Consider the following 18,172-nt stretch of genomic DNA (forward strand, 5'->3'; position numbering starts at 1 on the left):
GATCTTATTTTCTACCCATGACTCCATTAGATGTTTGTGGCCTAGGTCTTATACTAAATATGAAACCAAGAGATTCATCTTGTTATTTATCAATGTTATATGCCAGAAATCAGGAATGTACCAGGTCACAAAACATGATGAGTGCTGGAAGAAAATGAGGGTGAGGCAGTAAACAGAGAAAAATGAGATGAAACTGGCACATAAAACCATCTTAACCTTATTCTTAAATCTGCCTACAATATTCAAAATATTTTAAAAGAAATTTTCATCTTTAGCTGATGTTCTGTCTTAAGTTAAACTAACACCAAATATAATTTAGGCTTGGTTATGTCAGCAGTCAAGGAATAAAGTAGCTCATCGTAAGTAACTCTCCAAGTGTTTGGAAAAAGCCTAAACTGTGATAGTAGGAACAGTAGGTACAAGTACTTCAGGATCAATGATCACAAGTTACTCAAGGAACTAGAGGGAATAAAGTGCTTTATTATAGTAAGTAAACAGCAAGAAGAACGTAAGATTTCTCATAGAAACCAGTGTTTCTAAAAAGCACAGAAAACCCTAAAATAGAAGACATGTACATGTGTAACTTTGAAGAGTAAGTTTGATAAAAGGGGAACTAACATCTAGTTTTACTCTATGCCTTAGAGTTTATAAACTCATACAGTGTGACAACTAATATTGTCTTCTGTTATCAAGCTCTCTTACTAAAAAAAGAAAATAAAGCTTTATGTGTTAATATCTACAGCAATTAAAAAAAAAATGAACTATCAACACCTAAAGGCCTGAAGTACTGTTTCCTAATTTCCCTTTAATTAAAAAAAAATTGACTAAACTTATGTGCCAAAACCCTTAAGTACACATTTTAGAAGCAAAATTTCAAACTGTAACTTCATAAGGTATTTTACATTTCTCTTCTTTTCGCATCTTCAGAAGACATTTAATAAAATATAAAGAAGCAAAAAGAAAAAACAAATCATTCATTATCATACCACTTAGGGATAATCACTGTCAATGTTGTCATACATAATCTTCAAGCCCTTTCCTAAGCATACTCTTAAAAAGCACAGAACATATAAGTTTCACTCTATATACTGTACGCTTTTAGATAACATTAAATACTCTTCTATATCATTTTATAGAATTTCAATATTGATGAGTAATAAATGTGCCAAATGAGAACAAATGAGCATGAGACAAATTAGGCACAGAAAATAATTAAACACAAGAGATAATTCTGCCACTTAAAAATAACCAGAGGTTGAAATCTTTTTTAAAACTTGCAAACTTTTGAACTTGAAAACTAAAATAGCATTAGGTATTCATTCAAATCATTAATGCTGGGATAATATAGCAAATACTTATTTTCTCTAGCTGAATACCTCCCTGTTTTAAGGGTTCACTTATGAACTGGTAGACTGGGCAGATGTTCGTGAATTTTTTTTTAATGTGAAACTATTCATCTTAAATATGGTGAATTTCATTTCCACTAAATTAAAAAAAAAAAAAAAAAAAGGAGATACATTTAACCCTACATCCGCTAGACATTTTTTACAACTTTTCCCTATCACATTTTTCTGTATTTGTTTTAAACATCAAACTTTCTAATCCTCAAAAGATGATGCAAATGTATATATCAAAAAAGGAACAATGTTTCTTAGCAATAAACAGCAGCCAGAAAGATCTAACGTATTCCCTTCCTCCATTCTTCTCAGTTCCCCTGCATGCCCTCCTTCCCAGAAAATACCCTCTTTGCTACAAAGATGGTGCCATCTACAGTCTTATAGAAGTTACTAAACCACAGGTGACTTCAAAGGGTGCCAGGAACATAATATTAAATATCAGCAGGGATAAGAAGTGGATAGAAGAGTTTGTTTTTGTATTAATTCAGGTGTGTGTGGGGGGGGGGGGAACTTTACAAAGTGTTGGCTACAATATCTACATTTAATCACGTAAGAATAGCCCTATGGATAAAATATATATGATAAAGAACATATTTTAAGAATATGTTAATAACCCCACCCTCATCTGCTTTAGTAGCAAACCACTACTCCCAGCATAAAATAACCTAGGCTTGACAGAATGGACCATTTGAGGAGCAGTCCAAAGAGCTGATTCAACAGGTGACTTATTGTGTATACAAGCGTTCACACTACAAATCCATGTTGGTTGGTACAACAAAATGTTACAATATAGAAAAAAATCCACCAAGTTTCAAAATACACTGAACTTTCAAAATTGTTGTGACTCTTTATTAAACTTTAGAAGGTAATCTTAAATTTTAGCTTACTGAAATTCTTAAGAAATTTAAGACTTAAGCACTGGGAAATTAAAAATCTCAGTAATGACCCCAAAACATGCAATCTTTTTTAATATGCTAACTGTAATAAACTCATTCTTCAAGATCTTAAAAAAAAAAGAACAGTTCCATTCTGTAAAAGGCTGCCACAATTTTAAGTACTTTGGAGTCAAGTGTACGTGGATCTTTGAAGAAAAAAATAACATCATCAGTCCAAGACAGTATTCCATTACTGATAGTTGTTTCATAATTTAGCATATATTAAATCAGATAGTTGCTGAAATGTTTCCAAACATACATATTAACAAAAATACCAATAATCTATTTCTGAAAAGAAAGAAAAAAGTATAATGACTGCTTTCTTAAACAGTGACTGACACCACTCAGCAATATTAAAAGCATGGAGAGAAACAACATGCAGACTGAGGTTTTTGGTCTGTTTTGTTCTGAACAAACCATGTAGCAAAATTATCAACTAGTCATGCAATATCGCTGCTTTCAAATATGAAAAATGCAAATGTAAACTTCTAAAACTTTATTGACTATTGTTTTTCCACATTTTGAAAAATCAAAAAAAAAAGATGCATATAAAAAGGGGTTCTGAGCAATTTTTATCTATGATGGCAGAGGCTAGACCTATAGCTATTTAGTAATTATTTTTAATAAGACCAATAGGAAAATGGTCACCTATGGGTAAGTAAGCATGAAGTGAAGAAAGCGAGGCAGACAGACATTTCTGAGATGGTTCAAATTTGAGGTTAACAGGTGAAGGTATTTCACATCCAAGAAAATTTTATTAAGAAAACTACTATACAAAACAAGAATCTGGGCTACTGCAAAAATAAACAATCAGGTGCCTATCACAGATGATTCTTTTGTTACAGGATTTAAACAAAAATCTAGGGAGATTAAGAACAAAGTAAGAGATTGTAACGACCTAATTATGAGTAAACATTAACACCTATAAAAATCAGAAGCAGATGAGTTGCTGAAAAATAGCTATTTCCACTGAAATGAAGGAAAAATCTCTAAGACAATATAATAAAAAATTGGGTAACATTTCAGTATAAGGTTACATTCCTAATTCCAGCCACAAATATAGAGGGACAGACATGGATAAAAAAATGTTACATGTTCACTGAAAAATCATCTTAGGTGAAGATGTGAAATTAATGGACCATCTGCAGACTCACACCCGTGTTTTCATTCCAGGAATATCTACCACCTTTGTGTGCTACGTTTAAGATAATATTTTGATTTGTCACTTATGACATTATTTTAAAATTCAACATTATTAACATGTTATTAGAATTCTACAAAGTGAAAGAGAATAGCTAGCCATGAAAAATTGAGAGAAAAGGGATTTCAAGACTCTTAACCTCTAATCTAAAAGGAATATGCTAGAAAGAGCAAAAATGGACGAAAAAGCATGAATGGTAAAATTTTATTTATTTGCAATAAAATTTTAGCAATGGAAGGGACCTAGGAAATCTATAGTTCAAGCCTTTCATTTTATAAATTAGGAAACTGAAATATGAAGGTCAAGTGACAAGATCACAAGATTTCTAGCTTAGGCTCTACAAATGCTTGGGTAGACTACCTCCTAAAACTTGTGACTCAGCAAAATTAATCTCATTACTCATTTCAGATTTTCAATGTTTCATAATCACTTTGCTTTCCTATCATCCTTTATATTCATAAAATATATACCTAATACCTTGTATCATTTTACAGTTTAAGGCTCTTTGCACATTAGTTTTATCATTTGACAATGCACAATGGAGACAAAGTTTCATAATTATTTCTATTTAAAATGTTTCACTTTAAAAAGCGCCACCAACTTTTAAAAGAAAGGAAGTGTCACTTTAAGCTGGCATGTGGGAAAAAAAACCCTGTAGCTATAATGCATGGGATTTTATGTAGCTATTTACTCTAGTCCATGAAAAACATACTTACCATGGCAGCCCCTGCATCACACGGTACATGTGTACACGATACAGAGCACCTACTTAAAGAAACACACTCACCAACACATACTGTGAACTTTTGCAAGTATTACAAGGGGAAAAACTTGTTTTTTACTGTAAGCAGACTTCTTGCCAATTTTTTCAGAAAGGCAATTTGGACTGATTTGCTGCTTTTGGTTACATTTTTAATGAAGAGGAAAAATACTGTAGGTTGGCTTAATTTGATCCATGTTGACAATAGTCTTACTTTAGAAAACTACACCCAAAAGACTCATGATTTTTCTTGTCCAAATACCCCTGTAAGTAAAATTTAGTTGATTTCACATATTACAAATTTCACATACCAGGATCCTCAAATAAACCTTCGATGATACGAGTGTTATGACCTACTGCCCCTGCACAACTGTTCAATTTATACTAAAAAACTTTGCCACAATGCATAACCCCTATGCCAAATAAACGATCTTTTAAGTCATTAAAATGAGACTATTGTCAAGATAAGCCAACACAATGATCAACCATAATGTAGTTTTAATCACTGAGTATTTACAATATATTCTTGGAGTAAGAAACGTAATAGGTGCAAAAGACAGCTGAAGTGGCTTTGTCAGTTTTCTTTTCTGTAATGGTGGCTAAAAGAATGAGCTAACAGTGGCTGCTTGCATTTTTTCACATGTAACAAGTATTAAATGATCCCAAAGGGAAATAAAACTTTTAAAAAGGTTATTCCATGTTTTGCTTCCTAGACTCCTGCCTAAACCCCTGTTCACATGCAGCCCAAGTGTGCTCAAAGATAAAAATCTGAAGGAAAAGAATCCTTTCAGGAAATAAGCATCTTTAAAATAAGAGGGAAGAATCAATTTTTTTTTCTTTTCCAAATATGAAAACAATCCCCAAATAATAAATCATTGTGAGCAAGCAGATTAGGTTTAACAGATATTCCAAAAGCCTTCAGAAAAGATCCTAATCTATCAACACCATCGTTGAAAAAATCTAAAGAGGAATGACTTCAGTTTTGATAGGAGTTAAAACAACGCAGCCACTGAGAGATGGCTGTTATGAAATAATTTTTTTAAAGAATTACTCAAGGCTGGCTATATATTCCTCCAAATGTATTCATACCACATAAGGATTAAAAAAATGAAACAAAAAGAAAACCCTTGTAACTGGTTACTAACAGGTTTACAAAAGTAACAGAAAATGTACAGCTACTGACAACATTCACTTATCATTAAAACCAATTTCATAACAAGAATACTGCAGAAGATACTTACTATTAGTCTTTTAAAACTCCACTGCAGACATCGTCTGCCTCTGAAGTGGCTACTTCCTTGATTTTTAGTACTAAAATATTATTAAGCTAGAGTTCTGTTTTCATTATTTGATCCAAACTCATATTACTTTGAATGTTTCCAAACTTAAATTAGTTGCTTTTGAAAGAAGTAAGTTTGTTAACGAAACTGGAAACTAGATAAAGAAAACATACCTTTGGTTCTAAAAAGCACCCTCTGAAGTAGCGGTACTGAACTGATACTCCTCTAGTGAGTACAATGGTTGCTTTCCATAACATGCTGTGACAAAAAAGAATTAGAGCAGCAGCATTAAGACGAAGCTAAAGTGCACAGAAATTTCACAATTCATAAAATCCCTCAAGCAAGGTCTGTGACCAACAGCATTTATTTATTCCCACACAAAATTTTACTCCAGGCCTACCCTGCACCAGGCACGGGGGGGAACACAGTGATGAATAAGGCAGAAAGAGCCCTATCTTCAAGCAGACTGCTTTCTTGCGAAGGTAGACAAATAACCAAACATACGCAGTAAGGCTGCTTGACCTTTCTGACATGACAGGAGGTTTTGGAGGAGAAGCCTCAATGAGGAAGAATTGTCTGACAGGAGTGCTATGTGATGAGAAGGAATCAGCCATAAAAGAGCCAGAGTGTTCCAAACAGAAAAAGTAGCCCAAAGGTGGAAGCCAGAGTCAGAATCTTCTCTGACTTGCCACCTATTCAGAGATGTTACAGGCCTAAGAGGCTTTAGGGCTGAGGCAGGCAAGCTATACTCATGTTCCCAACTGTCCCTTGTTCTGACTGTCCCGCCCAGCCTCTGGCTATTCATTCCCTTAGCCAAGCAATCAGTATCTGTATCTTACTTGTCTCAACTCAACGTCTTCCTCCGAACAATGCTACGCTAACATAGTCTATTGCTGTTCAAAAGTTTTGACTCAACAGTGAAAGAAATCACTACAATTCATGATGATAACTGACTTTTACCTTCCAGTTATAGACCAGTGGTATCCAAAGTGTGACCCAAGGACCATCAATATCACCTTGGAGCTTGTTAGAAATCCAAATTTTCAGGCCACACCTAGAGCTACTGAATTAGAAACTCTGGAGGAGGGTCCAACAATCTGTAATTTAACAACCCTCCAGGTGACTCTGATGATGAACACTTAAGTTTGAGAGCCACCGTCATAGGCCGTTACCCAAACCTTAATTCAGCATGAATAGTTCGGTGAATAAACAGCAGCTCCAAACGTTCTTCCATGACACCAGATGGCTAGCACGGCTCCCCACCTGGCTCTGCCAACACAGGCTTTAGGGCATTAACCTCACTCTGACTCAATCCTGGTTCCTAACAAAATATCCACAACCAGCTGTCACCCATGGTCAACAATTAGATTCATCTGGTAGCAATAAAATACATATGCCTTGGCTCCACCCTAGGAGACTCTGATTTCATAGGTCTGGGTGGAGCCTGGTCATGTGGCGTCTGATCAAACTTCACAGAGTATCTGAACACGTAAGGTTGGTTGAGAAGCACTGCTATAAAACGAGAATAGCAAATGCTTGGCATACGTGCCCCACTACTTTTCCCTGGTAAGCCTCAGAATCTTTTCAACACAGCACCCCAGGCAGACTCTACCAACTCTGAGGTGAAATTCTCTCTCACCTCTGCTCCAAAAAAAATAGCAAATCTCTAATACTATTTCATTCATAGTCAGCCGGACTATGTGAAACTAGCCCCATGTGTACAATAAAATTAGTGGGAAGCTTTGAAAAATGTGCTGGGCCCCTCTCTCAAGCATTATTTATTCCTCATTGCCCAGGGGTAGGATCTAGACGTGTATTTTTTAAAGCCCTCACAAGTGGATCTAATGTGCACCCCTGGTTAAGAACCACTGAATGAAAAGAGATGGGGAGAACAAAGCAATGAATTTTTTTACTCCATTTCCCTTAAATAAAGGTTGCAAAGTTAAAAATGAACCAGAACTGTTCAGTGACATCAAAAATGAACATAATCTGATGAAATTCAAGAAAAGGGAGGACACAGGGACAATGAGGTCTAGTATACCTGCCTGATTTTGAATAGCCCCCTCATATCCTGCCCCAAAATACTATAAAATCTACAAGAGCAAATAAACCACAAGTGACCCACATTTTCTGCATTATTAGAAAACAATACTACAACCTTCAAATTATCTTTAAGTTGAAAAAAAAAAAATCCTAATAGCCTGTAGGTATGGAGAGGCTTAAGAGATTCTAAAAAAAGAGGTACAGAGAGCTTAGATGCAGACCACACTGAGGCGGTACCTGGGTGGGTCAGTGGGTTCAGCGGCCAACTCTTAATCTCAGGGTCATGAGTTCAAGCCCTGCATTAGGCTCCGTGCTAGGCTGAAGTTTACTTAAAAAACAAAAATGCAGAGCACACTGAAATCCAAACAAACGCTCTTCTAAAATACAAGAATGGTGTCCAAGGCAAATGTCTTTTCTATCATCTTGTATCATCATCATCTTCTTTCCTTCATGTGAAACACTGTTTACCTACATATATAAATCAATTACATTTCAGTGTACTTCAGTAAGGCAAAAGTGGCTGGTCCCTTGAAGTTATGTAGTTAAGTGTTGTCTGTTCACATAATTTTGGCCAGGTTGGCGGAAAGGGACTTAAGACAGGTGACAGGGCAGCTCAAGCATCCAGAGCAGAGTTGTGTTTTAGGAACAAGTTCAGAAAGACATGAGGTTTTACTTCAGATCAGAATGGCTGATCTGAAACTGGAGGAAAAACCAGCCACTAAACAGGAATGAACATCTCATTCCTCTGTGATCCCAGTATTTACCAATAAAACTTCACTTGCTTTGGATTCTCTGTCTCCCTCTCTCTCTGCCCCTCCCCAACTTGCACTATTTCTCTCTCTCTCAAAAATAAACATTAAAAAAAAAAAAAAAAAAGCTGAGAATTGGCTGAAAAATGTATTACACTAATGACAAATAGGGAAGAGTGTTTTATAGATGTTTTTTCTTTTTGTTAGCTTACATTATGATACTGTATTGTTATTTTCCTTTGCTTCGCCATTGGTGCTCCTCAAACTATTTGCTGCGAAGGACCAATTTTTGTTTGCTTGCCTGTCCTGCAACCAACACTTCTGGTCTATGTATCCAGTACAACAGAGATGAATCCACAGTGACATGCATGAATGTCCCAGCAATGTCAAATTGCTATAAACATTGCTTGCTCTTAATTTCTGTATTTCTCCCATAATGCACTGACAATAAAGTTTTTTCTCTAGCACTGGCCCACAGGCCACATTTTCAGTAGCACTGCTCGACAGGAAAACAGAATTTGAGCCTAATAATCACACAATCTGGTGCTTCTCCCTAAGGCCATTGTATGTGTTTGTATACTATTTAAGATTTCATATCTCCTTACCTCCCACACATAACATCTCAACAACCCATAACACTTCCAAATATCCCCAACTGAACAAGTCCCACCTTTATCGACATTCATGATTCTTTACTGTGTAGATGTGACCTAGGCCTAGAGAAATCAGATCTGCCCAAGATCACAGTTAACTACAGAACTGAAACCAGTACCCAGACCCTCCTTTCCCTAGGGCAATGCACCAATACACCCATGCTAAGTTTAGTGTTGTATTTAATATTGGTTGTGAATTCATTTTGGTACATTAGCTAACATACTTGTTCCACTCTCTGCTACAGAAAATTATTTTATAGGCTAAAGCAAAAATAAGATCTTTTATCAAGAACATGTACTGAGAGGGGCACCTAGGTGGCTCAGACAATTAAGCATCTGACTTCGGTTCAGATCGTGACCTCATGGTTCATGGGTTTCAGCCTCATGTCGGGCTCTGTGCTTACAGCTCAGCACCTGCTTGGGATTCTCTCACTCACTCTCTCTGCCCCTCCCCTGCTCGTGCTCACTCTTGCTCTCTCTCTCAAAAATAAACATTAAAAAATAAAATAAAAGGGGCGCCTGGGTGGCGCAGTCGGTTAAGCGTCCGACTTCAGCCAGGTCACGATCTCGCGGTCCGTGAGTTCGAGCCCCGCGTCAGGCTCTGGGCTGATGGCTCGGAGCCTGGAGCCTGTTTCCGATTCTGTGTCTCCCTCTCTCTCTGCCCCTCCCCCATTCATGCTCTGTCTCTCTCTGTCCCAAAAATAAAATAAAAAAACGTTGAAAAAAAAAATTTAAAAAAAAAAAAAATAAAATAAAAATATAAAAAAAAGAATATGTACTGAGAGCCAAAAGGTAATACCTAAAAAAAGTTAAAAAGAAAAAAAAAAAAAGAAAGAAATAGCAATATAAGCCAGTTATTTAGAAAAATGGTAGTCACTACCAAAAGAACCAGCCAAAAGCTGAAAATGGTTGAGAGGTAGAAATTGAGAAACAGAGAAACTTGTTTGTTTACAACCAATATTGTACAACTACCTCACTCTTTGGCACATGTGAGAACTGATAAAAATTAAAACTAGAAGAGGAAACTATACGAAGGTATCTTATAACCCCCCTAAGTTTATAATGTGAATGTCACAAGTACTCTGTCAACTGTTGTCTTCCTGCTTACCTTTCACCTGTCTCATTTTCTGGAAGAAGAGCCACAGCATTTTGAGGATTCCAGTTTCCCAAAGCATCACAGCTTCCACATATGGCAAAAACTTCTCCTAAAGAAACAGAACAACCTGTTACAGTGGGATAAGTAAGAAAGTTTCAAATTTCAGTTTAAAGAAGAAAAGAACAGTCCGTTGCACTAGATCACCTGGATACAGAGTCCCCTTTAGCAGATGGAGGAACCTCACCAGAGACATGTGTCGGACCCTGCGTTCTTAACTTGACCTACCTCTACAGAACCAAAGCCAAAGAAAAGGAGGGATGTGTAGGGATGAACTATCCTTCGTTTGTTCAACTCCTTAACTGAGCCAATAACAAGCACCAAGAAGACAGAGTGATCAGTCCGAGTGATCAGTTCCTACCTTCAAGGCAGCTTCCAATTTAAAAAGGCAAATACTAAATGCATGTTAAGTATTCTAGAGAAATAGTAACCAGTATTTTCCAGGGACAAACAGTGGCTATTAACACACTAAATGTCAAGAAAATGATCAATGGGAAAGCAGCGATGTAACAACAATAACAAAAACTACTCAAAACAGACTCAGAGTGTGACAAATCTAATTTTCCTTACTAAAATAATGACTACTGCTTTACCTGAACACTTATCATCAAGAGACAAACCAAAATACAGCTATTGCCTACATTTGCTGAATTTTGTATATTCGGTAAAAGTCTACAACTTCTTGGATAGAAGTATGAAGAAGTCTTTGACTTATGTATCAATACATTCTGAATTACTACAATTAAAATTCATGAAAGAAAAAGATGAACTGAGCCCAAGTGAACAAAGTTCAAGACAAACTCCTCCACATTCTGAGTAACTTCTAGGCACTACTCTAGTAAAACGAGAACTATAGTTGGGTTCAGCCACCTGCATGAGTACTCTGTAAGCTTGGATTGTCTAAAACTTAACTAAAGTTTCAAATGCGATAGTCCTTCAGGAGTTTTCGGGGTTCTAAATACATGTTTGTCAAGCACAGAGGGGTTACATATAGAGATTTCACATCAAAATACTTACCAATCCTTTAGGGTAACCAGATTTTGTTTTGCAGTAAACTTAGGTTATCACTACCCTCCCTGATACAAAAAGAAAAGATAAACACTGTTGCTAAATACAAATATTCCCTTTTGCACCTACAGATTCATCTACATTCACATCCGCCACTATCTTTCCTCTAGTCATTAAGATTGAGACCCTCATCAAGCTGACCCTTCTGTGGCTAATTCTGTGCTTGGTCCATTTGCCTGGTATACGCAAGCTCCTCCTCCTAGTTTAAGCTGCCTGTGAACAATTCCCTGAGAGAGTACAATACACTTCTGCAGTCTTCTACCCATAGAGAAGGCTCCACACTGGACTAGAGGTGAGCTCTTGACCCAAAGGAGCCAACGTATCAGCTGACTAGCAATCTTTAATCTGCAGAATCCTGCCCAGAGATGGAGCTTTACCAGATCTTCTTGGCTAAGACTTTGAACTTGGACAAACACACACTCTGTCAACTGCTCTGATGGCTGCTATACCAAAGATGCTGGATATACACAAGTGAACCATTCATTCATTCTTTGAACACATATTTTACACCAGCTCTGAGCCAGGTACTGTGTTAAGTGCAGGCACTCAGCATGAACACAAGGTCAAATTTTCACAGTGGTTACAATCTATCAATCTCAAATAAAATCGTTTTTTTTACATTTATTTATTTTTGAGAGACAGAGACAGAGCACAAGTGGGGGAGGGGCAGAGAGAGGAGACACAGAATCTGAAGCAGGCTCCAGGCTGAGCTGCCAGCACAGAGCCCGATGCGGGGCTTGAACTCATGAATCGTGAGATCATGACCTGAACCGAAATCGGATGCTTAACCAACTGAGCCACCCAGGCGCTCCTCAAATAAAATCTTAAAGGTACTAAAATTCTGAATTTCACAGGGATCCTAACCTAGCTAAATGTGGGGTTAGAGTAAGGAGAGTTAAAGGAGAGAAGGGAGGTCAAAGATACAGACAGAGGTAATAATCTGAAAAAGCCCCCAAAAGAGGGAAGGAATGTAACAGATTTGAGAAATGGTCAGTTTAGCCAGAGTATATCAAATAAGGAGATCCATATCCCAGGCATGATACTGTTTTGATTTGCTAGCTTACACTAAAATTATTTCACACTGCTTTAATAGACAGCAAGAAATACAAGTAGCCAAAAAAAAAAAAAAAAAAAAAAAAAAAAAGGAACAAAGTTATCTTAGCCAACTAATTTTACTTCACCAACTTCTTGCACTAGCAAAACTTCCCTCATTTTCATAGTACTTAAAAATCATAGTCCAACTGTCTATGCAAAATTAAATACATTCACAGTTTTCTTGGAAAACATGAGACTAAGATATTTACTATTTGGGGAAGTATGGTTTTTTTTCCATGACTTTACTATACTCCAAGCACATTTCTGACATCAGACAAGCCCTAAAGGTATCTTCATCTAAAAATTAGGCCCATTGTATTAACAAACTCTATATTTAAGACATTCCAGATAAGAAAAATGCTCATTTAACTTAAAATTTTGTTTTAAAATAAAACTTTACAATACCTGGTAAAAGAGTTCCTCTTATTTCAAAGGTGACCTGAGAAGGTGTCATTCTGATGGATTTATTTTAGAATGTTGTGCTAGAAAGAAGAAGAGAAAACGTCATTTACAGTATATAAAAATCTTATCTCTAGATAGCTACCTCCAAGAAACAAATTAAAAACAAACAAAAAACCCAAAATACATCTCAATTGTGAGCAAAAGGTTTCAGAAAATTTACATATAAAGACTTTTTAAGAAGTACCTAGCAATTTTTAGGGCCTAATGTTAAAACCTAGTCTGTGTGTATGGGCCAGAAAGACTGCAAAACAGGTGTGTCCAAACATTTTTTTTAAGGATTCAAGATTCTCTTGTTACAAACTTTCTCTTCTGATAAGCAGCTGGTCTGAACTCAGCCTATCTTTCCAGACCAGGCTCATGTTATGAAGAAGAAAAAAAAAGCAAAACAAAAACAAAAAAACTACAGATAGAAAAAAACTTGGCTCAAGAAAAGATTTCTACTTCAGTAACGCTTCAACTTTAATAACAAGGAAACAACTGAAGAACTTAAGTACCATTCACTGAAACAAACTAGTTATGTTCTGCAACAAGAGGGAGATTCTGCTTCTAAGTAACTAATAACTTAAAATGAAACACACCCCTCCCCCATAAATCATTCTTTTCAGATTTTCTTTGTATTAACCATAGGACTGTCATTACTCTAGTTCTATAGACTGGAATTTAGAGTCTCGACTCTGCAATCTATTACCAAATCCTGTTGATTCTTACATCCATGCCTATCTGTCTACAGTCTGAACTTCATTCAAACTCCTAAGTATCCGTTATAACCTGTGTTTTGGCTTCTAAATGTCTTCCCAATAATATATTTATGTCAGTTAGAATATTCTTCCTCATGTCCCTGGCTTGAAATTAGCTTGATTACTTATAGAAATCTAAACCCCTAAGCCTTTGATGTCCTATCCTCATTTTCTCTTTAGTTGATTTTTCATTACTTGGTTGTTTTCCCCACCCAAACCAATCTGTTTACTATCCCCTAATTTAAGTACCTGAGGGAAGATGACAAATAGATTTTTAAAAATATATACAGTATCAATTCTAAAATGGGTTACACAATTTATATAGAGAAAAAACCCATACTCTACACAAAGGTAGATCATATTCCACATAATTTCTCCAACTCCCTCTGAATTTCACCAATGTGAACCAATGTGTTCCTAAAAGAATTTCAGTGGCTCTACTCTGCATCATTTCATTAATTTACCAGCATAAATGTTATTTGCATTTATACATTATTTAAAGAATCATAAGGTAATTTTCACAGCTATTCATTTTTCTGTACCCCCCCCCCCCACCATGAATACATGCACAACTATGCGATGGGCATTTAATGAACACTGCTACTCCAGTAACTACACTTCAAAGTCAAGGTGGATCTATAGCAGCAGTTCTCACTAGGGGCGATACTGCTGGCATCTAGTCAGTAGAGGCCAACAGTGCTGCTAAACACATGCAGTGCACGGAAGAGCTCTCCACAAATCATTACCCAGCTGCAAATATTAATATAGCTGAGTTTGAGAAAGCTGATCTATTGGGGGCTGCTATGAAGGTCAAGAATCCAGGCTCAATGTTAGCTACGTATTATTTATCATCCCACTTTCATCAATTATAAGACGGAAATGTTAAGCATATTAAGCAAGACCACCCGTCAGTGTCATATCACCTATATACAGAATTCCCTATTTGATAACTCTACTATTTCAGCTAGAAAACCCAAGACCGTGCGCTGGAGAAAAACCTGTCCTTGATCAAAATAATTTCTAAGATGCCTTAATCCACTTTCTGTGTCTAAGAATAAACAAGATCTATTTAAAGCATATACATCCAGTTCTAGCAAAGAATGTTCTAAATCTAAAAATAGCTCTACATTGTTACCCCCTCCTCAACCAATCCAAACATCTTATTAGCTCTCCTTTAACATGACATATCTGAGTATAACTCTAAGAGTAGGAATAATCCTTTTCTAATAATTAAATAGTTGACTGAAACACTGCCATCTTACATTTAATTATTCATGTAATATAAAGAAACCTCAAGGCTAGCAAAAGAGCTTGGCTTTTACGTAACTGAATTAATTTAAAGACACAGCAAAAAGCCCCATCATCCAGCAAAACTGCTGAATAACCAACCTCAATCTCTACCTAGAATTGTTACTTTCACCCAGTGTTTACTGTCACAATTTTCAACTAAGACTACATCATCTCGTCTACATAATTACATAGGTGGTACTTAACTATTTTTGATCACTTTTAAATATCTACTTCAGCCAATTTTAGGGAAATCAAATATAATTATTCTTATATATTAAAATCAACAACTAGTACAAAATTACCTCTAAATTTCTACTGCATTAAATGGGGAACTTACACAATAAATTTAATAAAAGAATTCAACTGATTATTAAAACTGACTTTCAATCTTAAGGCTGCTTGTAAGAGTGGCCATAGTAACTTGTCTGTAAACAGCTGCAGTAAAGGTACTATACAAACCTATATACACAACCACAAAAATACCACCCAAAAAAACCTCCCTGGACATCACCAAAGCATCATTTTCTGCTTGGATTGCCAAAAGTCCTATAGTCTGGTTTAATTTCCACTCCCCTTCCTCCCACAATTTAATATCATACCAAATAAAAGCCTGGGGAGCTGCTCCTACACCAGTTTACTTGATCGTGGACAGAGGCCAAAATTCTGGTGCAGGACTGGCATGTACAATTTTGACACCCAGTTACCACCAAAACAGTGACAAAGTAAAATACAGTCCTGTCATGGAACGCAAAATTTACACACTCACCAACACTTCTTCTTCTTCCATACAAGCCAAAAAACCCTAAACCAAACCAAACCAAAACAAAAAAAAACCACCCCAACTTGGAGGGGGGAGGTCTTCCAGACATACACAAAACAAGATGAAAAATCCTAGTCCTTTTTATGTGTATGAGCTGACTGTAAATGTTATTTAACCAACTCAATTTGTTTTATATATAACTTCCATTTTGTGCTTTTTGAAGACAAATATAAAACAGTATTCTTATCTGAGATTTTGAGTAGCATTTAACACTATTTTAATAGTTTTTTAAAGACACAAGCAATTAGTAAAATATAACATTGCAATTTACATTCAAGAAATACTTCAGAGTTTACACTATCTGCCAAAATAAATTCTACTCTATTCTTTTTGTCAAATAAACTATCCCAACACATGATCTTACTGGTTTACCAGCTTGGGGAACAAAAGGGATAGTTAAGCAAACCAAAGGTACAGGGACATTTAGTTTAGAGCTAAATTGAGGTCATAGATATTTTTAGCTAAAGTGTGTTTTTCTGGCCAAAAAGAACATCTCTGTTTTCCTTCAAAAAGAAAAAAAAGCCATTTCCAAGTCTTGCTCTTTCTTAGACGCCAGCAGCTCTGGTCCTCATAACTGGCCATAAGGAATATATGAAATGCCTAGGTTTTTCAGAGTTCATTTCTGTTCACCCTGTCGTAGGATCCCCCCACTATTCTGACCCCAGTACAGTTGAGCCAATATTTTAATCAAACGTATGCAGACATGAATGGACTTTCATAAAAGAAAGCGTTTCTGGAGATTTCACTCAGGTTAATTCCTTGTTCAACTTTGTAAACAATGCAGTAAAACTTTTCCAAATGTTTTCCATCTCACTTGGTCTTGGTATTATTTCACGTATAACCCACATACTTTTCCTGGCGAAGTTACATACAAAAAGATTTGATTCATCAACCTAGATTCTGTAATTATCAAATTTTACCCACTCTGCCGCTGTAAGACTTCTTTCGTGGTCACTATTTTTCTGAACACAACTTTTTCCTAAATCTTACTTTGTCCAGAATACTGGTTCTCCCTAGTCCTTAGGTCCAGAACAGATGAGGCCATGTGCAGGTTGACCTGTTTGCTTCATCCTGACTCACTCCTCATCTCCAGAACATCAGGAGTTGACAGAGGACCGATAGCTTGTATTCACTTCTTAGCTAAGTCACAACTGTCAGAAATGTAGCAAGATGGAGACACATGCAGGGGCAGCGGAGAGGGGAGCTGCTGGGGACACACAGAGAGCCCCACAGCACAGTATGAAGAAAACATCATCAGGTCGAAACATCCTGCTTGGTTGGATCTTGTTCTACGTTATCACTGCATCAGACGGCACGGCACGGCGGCCTCAAAATGAAACAATTCTCTACGATTCATGACTGAACGCATGCATGATTCCCTTTCTAAGCGGGCAGTGGGGTAGGAGGGGGGCTTTGGCGCAGAAGTCATCAAGGCAATCCGAACAGCTCTGGGAAAAGTACAAATTTGGCGACAAGGTGCAGCTCTCCCAAAACTGCATGGACAGCACAGATGTCTATTCCTGGAACCTCTTCCCAGGACAGGAAGGCACTTTGGGGTTTTTTTTGGAATACAGCTGAATTACACAAGCATGCCTTCCACTATGCGGTTGGGCAATTTCAGAAAACAAGCAGCTGCCAAAACACCGGGAATTACTTATGGACGGATCGAGAGGTGGTCGGCGAGGGACACGCTGCGGGTTAGGGGTACGCAAACGCCTTCAGCGCCAATTTGTGTTTCTTCGTTCCTTAAGTTCGTCTCCTCGTGGTGGTCTTACGCTCCATGCCTTCTGCTGCATGGAAGAGACTTCACACATTTTTCAGAGGGGAACTAAGCACCAGGCAGGCCAGCGGAATCGTGGCAGCAAACAATACAAGTCGAATAAACAGAGACTGCCCACCGACGTGCGGGCGCCAAGGTCCAGGCCGCTGTTTGCACACACACACCCCCCCCGGGAGGGGGGTGGGCAGTGCCCGCCGGGGCCGGGGCACCCTGCCCACCCCTCGCCCCGCCACGTCCCCGGCCGGGCCGCCCTGACAGCTCCACCGCCACGTGAGCTGCCGCCGCGGCCCCCGTACCGAGCGCCGGGCCAGGCCTCTGGCGGCCCGCCTCACCTGCCAGGTCCGCGGGTCCGCGCCGTCGCCGTCGCTACCGCTGCGCCCGAGAGCGAGGGCCGCGGGCCGAGATGCCCGGCACCCGCCGTCAGCGCCTCGCCAGCGCTCCCCCAGGCAGCCCGCGGCGGCGCCGAGCGGCAGGAAGCGGCTCCGCTCAAACCGGTTTCAGCTGCTCCAGACCAAACCGCCAGGCCACCCCGCGGGGCGGGGCCGGAGGGGCGGCGGGGCGGGGCGGGGCGTGACGTCACGCCGGCGCCGTCCTGGCCAATCGGCGGCCGCGCGCGGGGGGCGGGCTCGCGCGTTCCTGGAAAGGGAATCGGCGGCCGGGGGCGGCCGGGCATCCCCGGAGTTCCCGCCGTGAGCATTTTCCGCAGACCTCGAGCCGAGGCGGGATGCCGCGCAGACACCCGGGCTCGA

At 38.4% G+C, this 18,172-nt stretch overlaps 1 protein-coding gene across 2 annotated transcripts in view; it reads right to left on the minus strand.

Annotated features, from left to right (window-relative positions):
- Nucleotides 1-17,848, minus strand: part of GPCPD1 (glycerophosphocholine phosphodiesterase 1) — a 48,960-nt gene extending 31,112 nt beyond the window's left edge. For both annotated transcript variants that reach the window (XM_019462590.2, XM_053890411.1), the window contains exons 1-4: nucleotides 17,756-17,848; nucleotides 12,740-12,816; nucleotides 10,127-10,223; nucleotides 5,747-5,831 (exon numbers count right to left, since the gene is read on the minus strand). In XM_019462590.2, coding sequence (XP_019318135.1) covers nucleotides 5,747-5,831; nucleotides 10,127-10,223; nucleotides 12,740-12,788 — 231 coding nt within the window. In that variant the 5' untranslated portion in view covers nucleotides 12,789-12,816; nucleotides 17,756-17,848. The remainder of the gene's footprint in view (nucleotides 1-5,746; nucleotides 5,832-10,126; nucleotides 10,224-12,739; nucleotides 12,817-17,755) is intronic.
- Nucleotides 17,849-18,172: the final 324 nt, after the last annotated feature.

The sequence above is a fragment of the Panthera pardus genome, unplaced genomic scaffold (assembly GCF_024362965.1).
Source record: "Panthera pardus isolate Hobbes unplaced genomic scaffold, ASM2436296v1 HiC_scaffold_25, whole genome shotgun sequence".
NCBI lineage: Eukaryota > Metazoa > Chordata > Mammalia > Carnivora > Felidae > Panthera > Panthera pardus.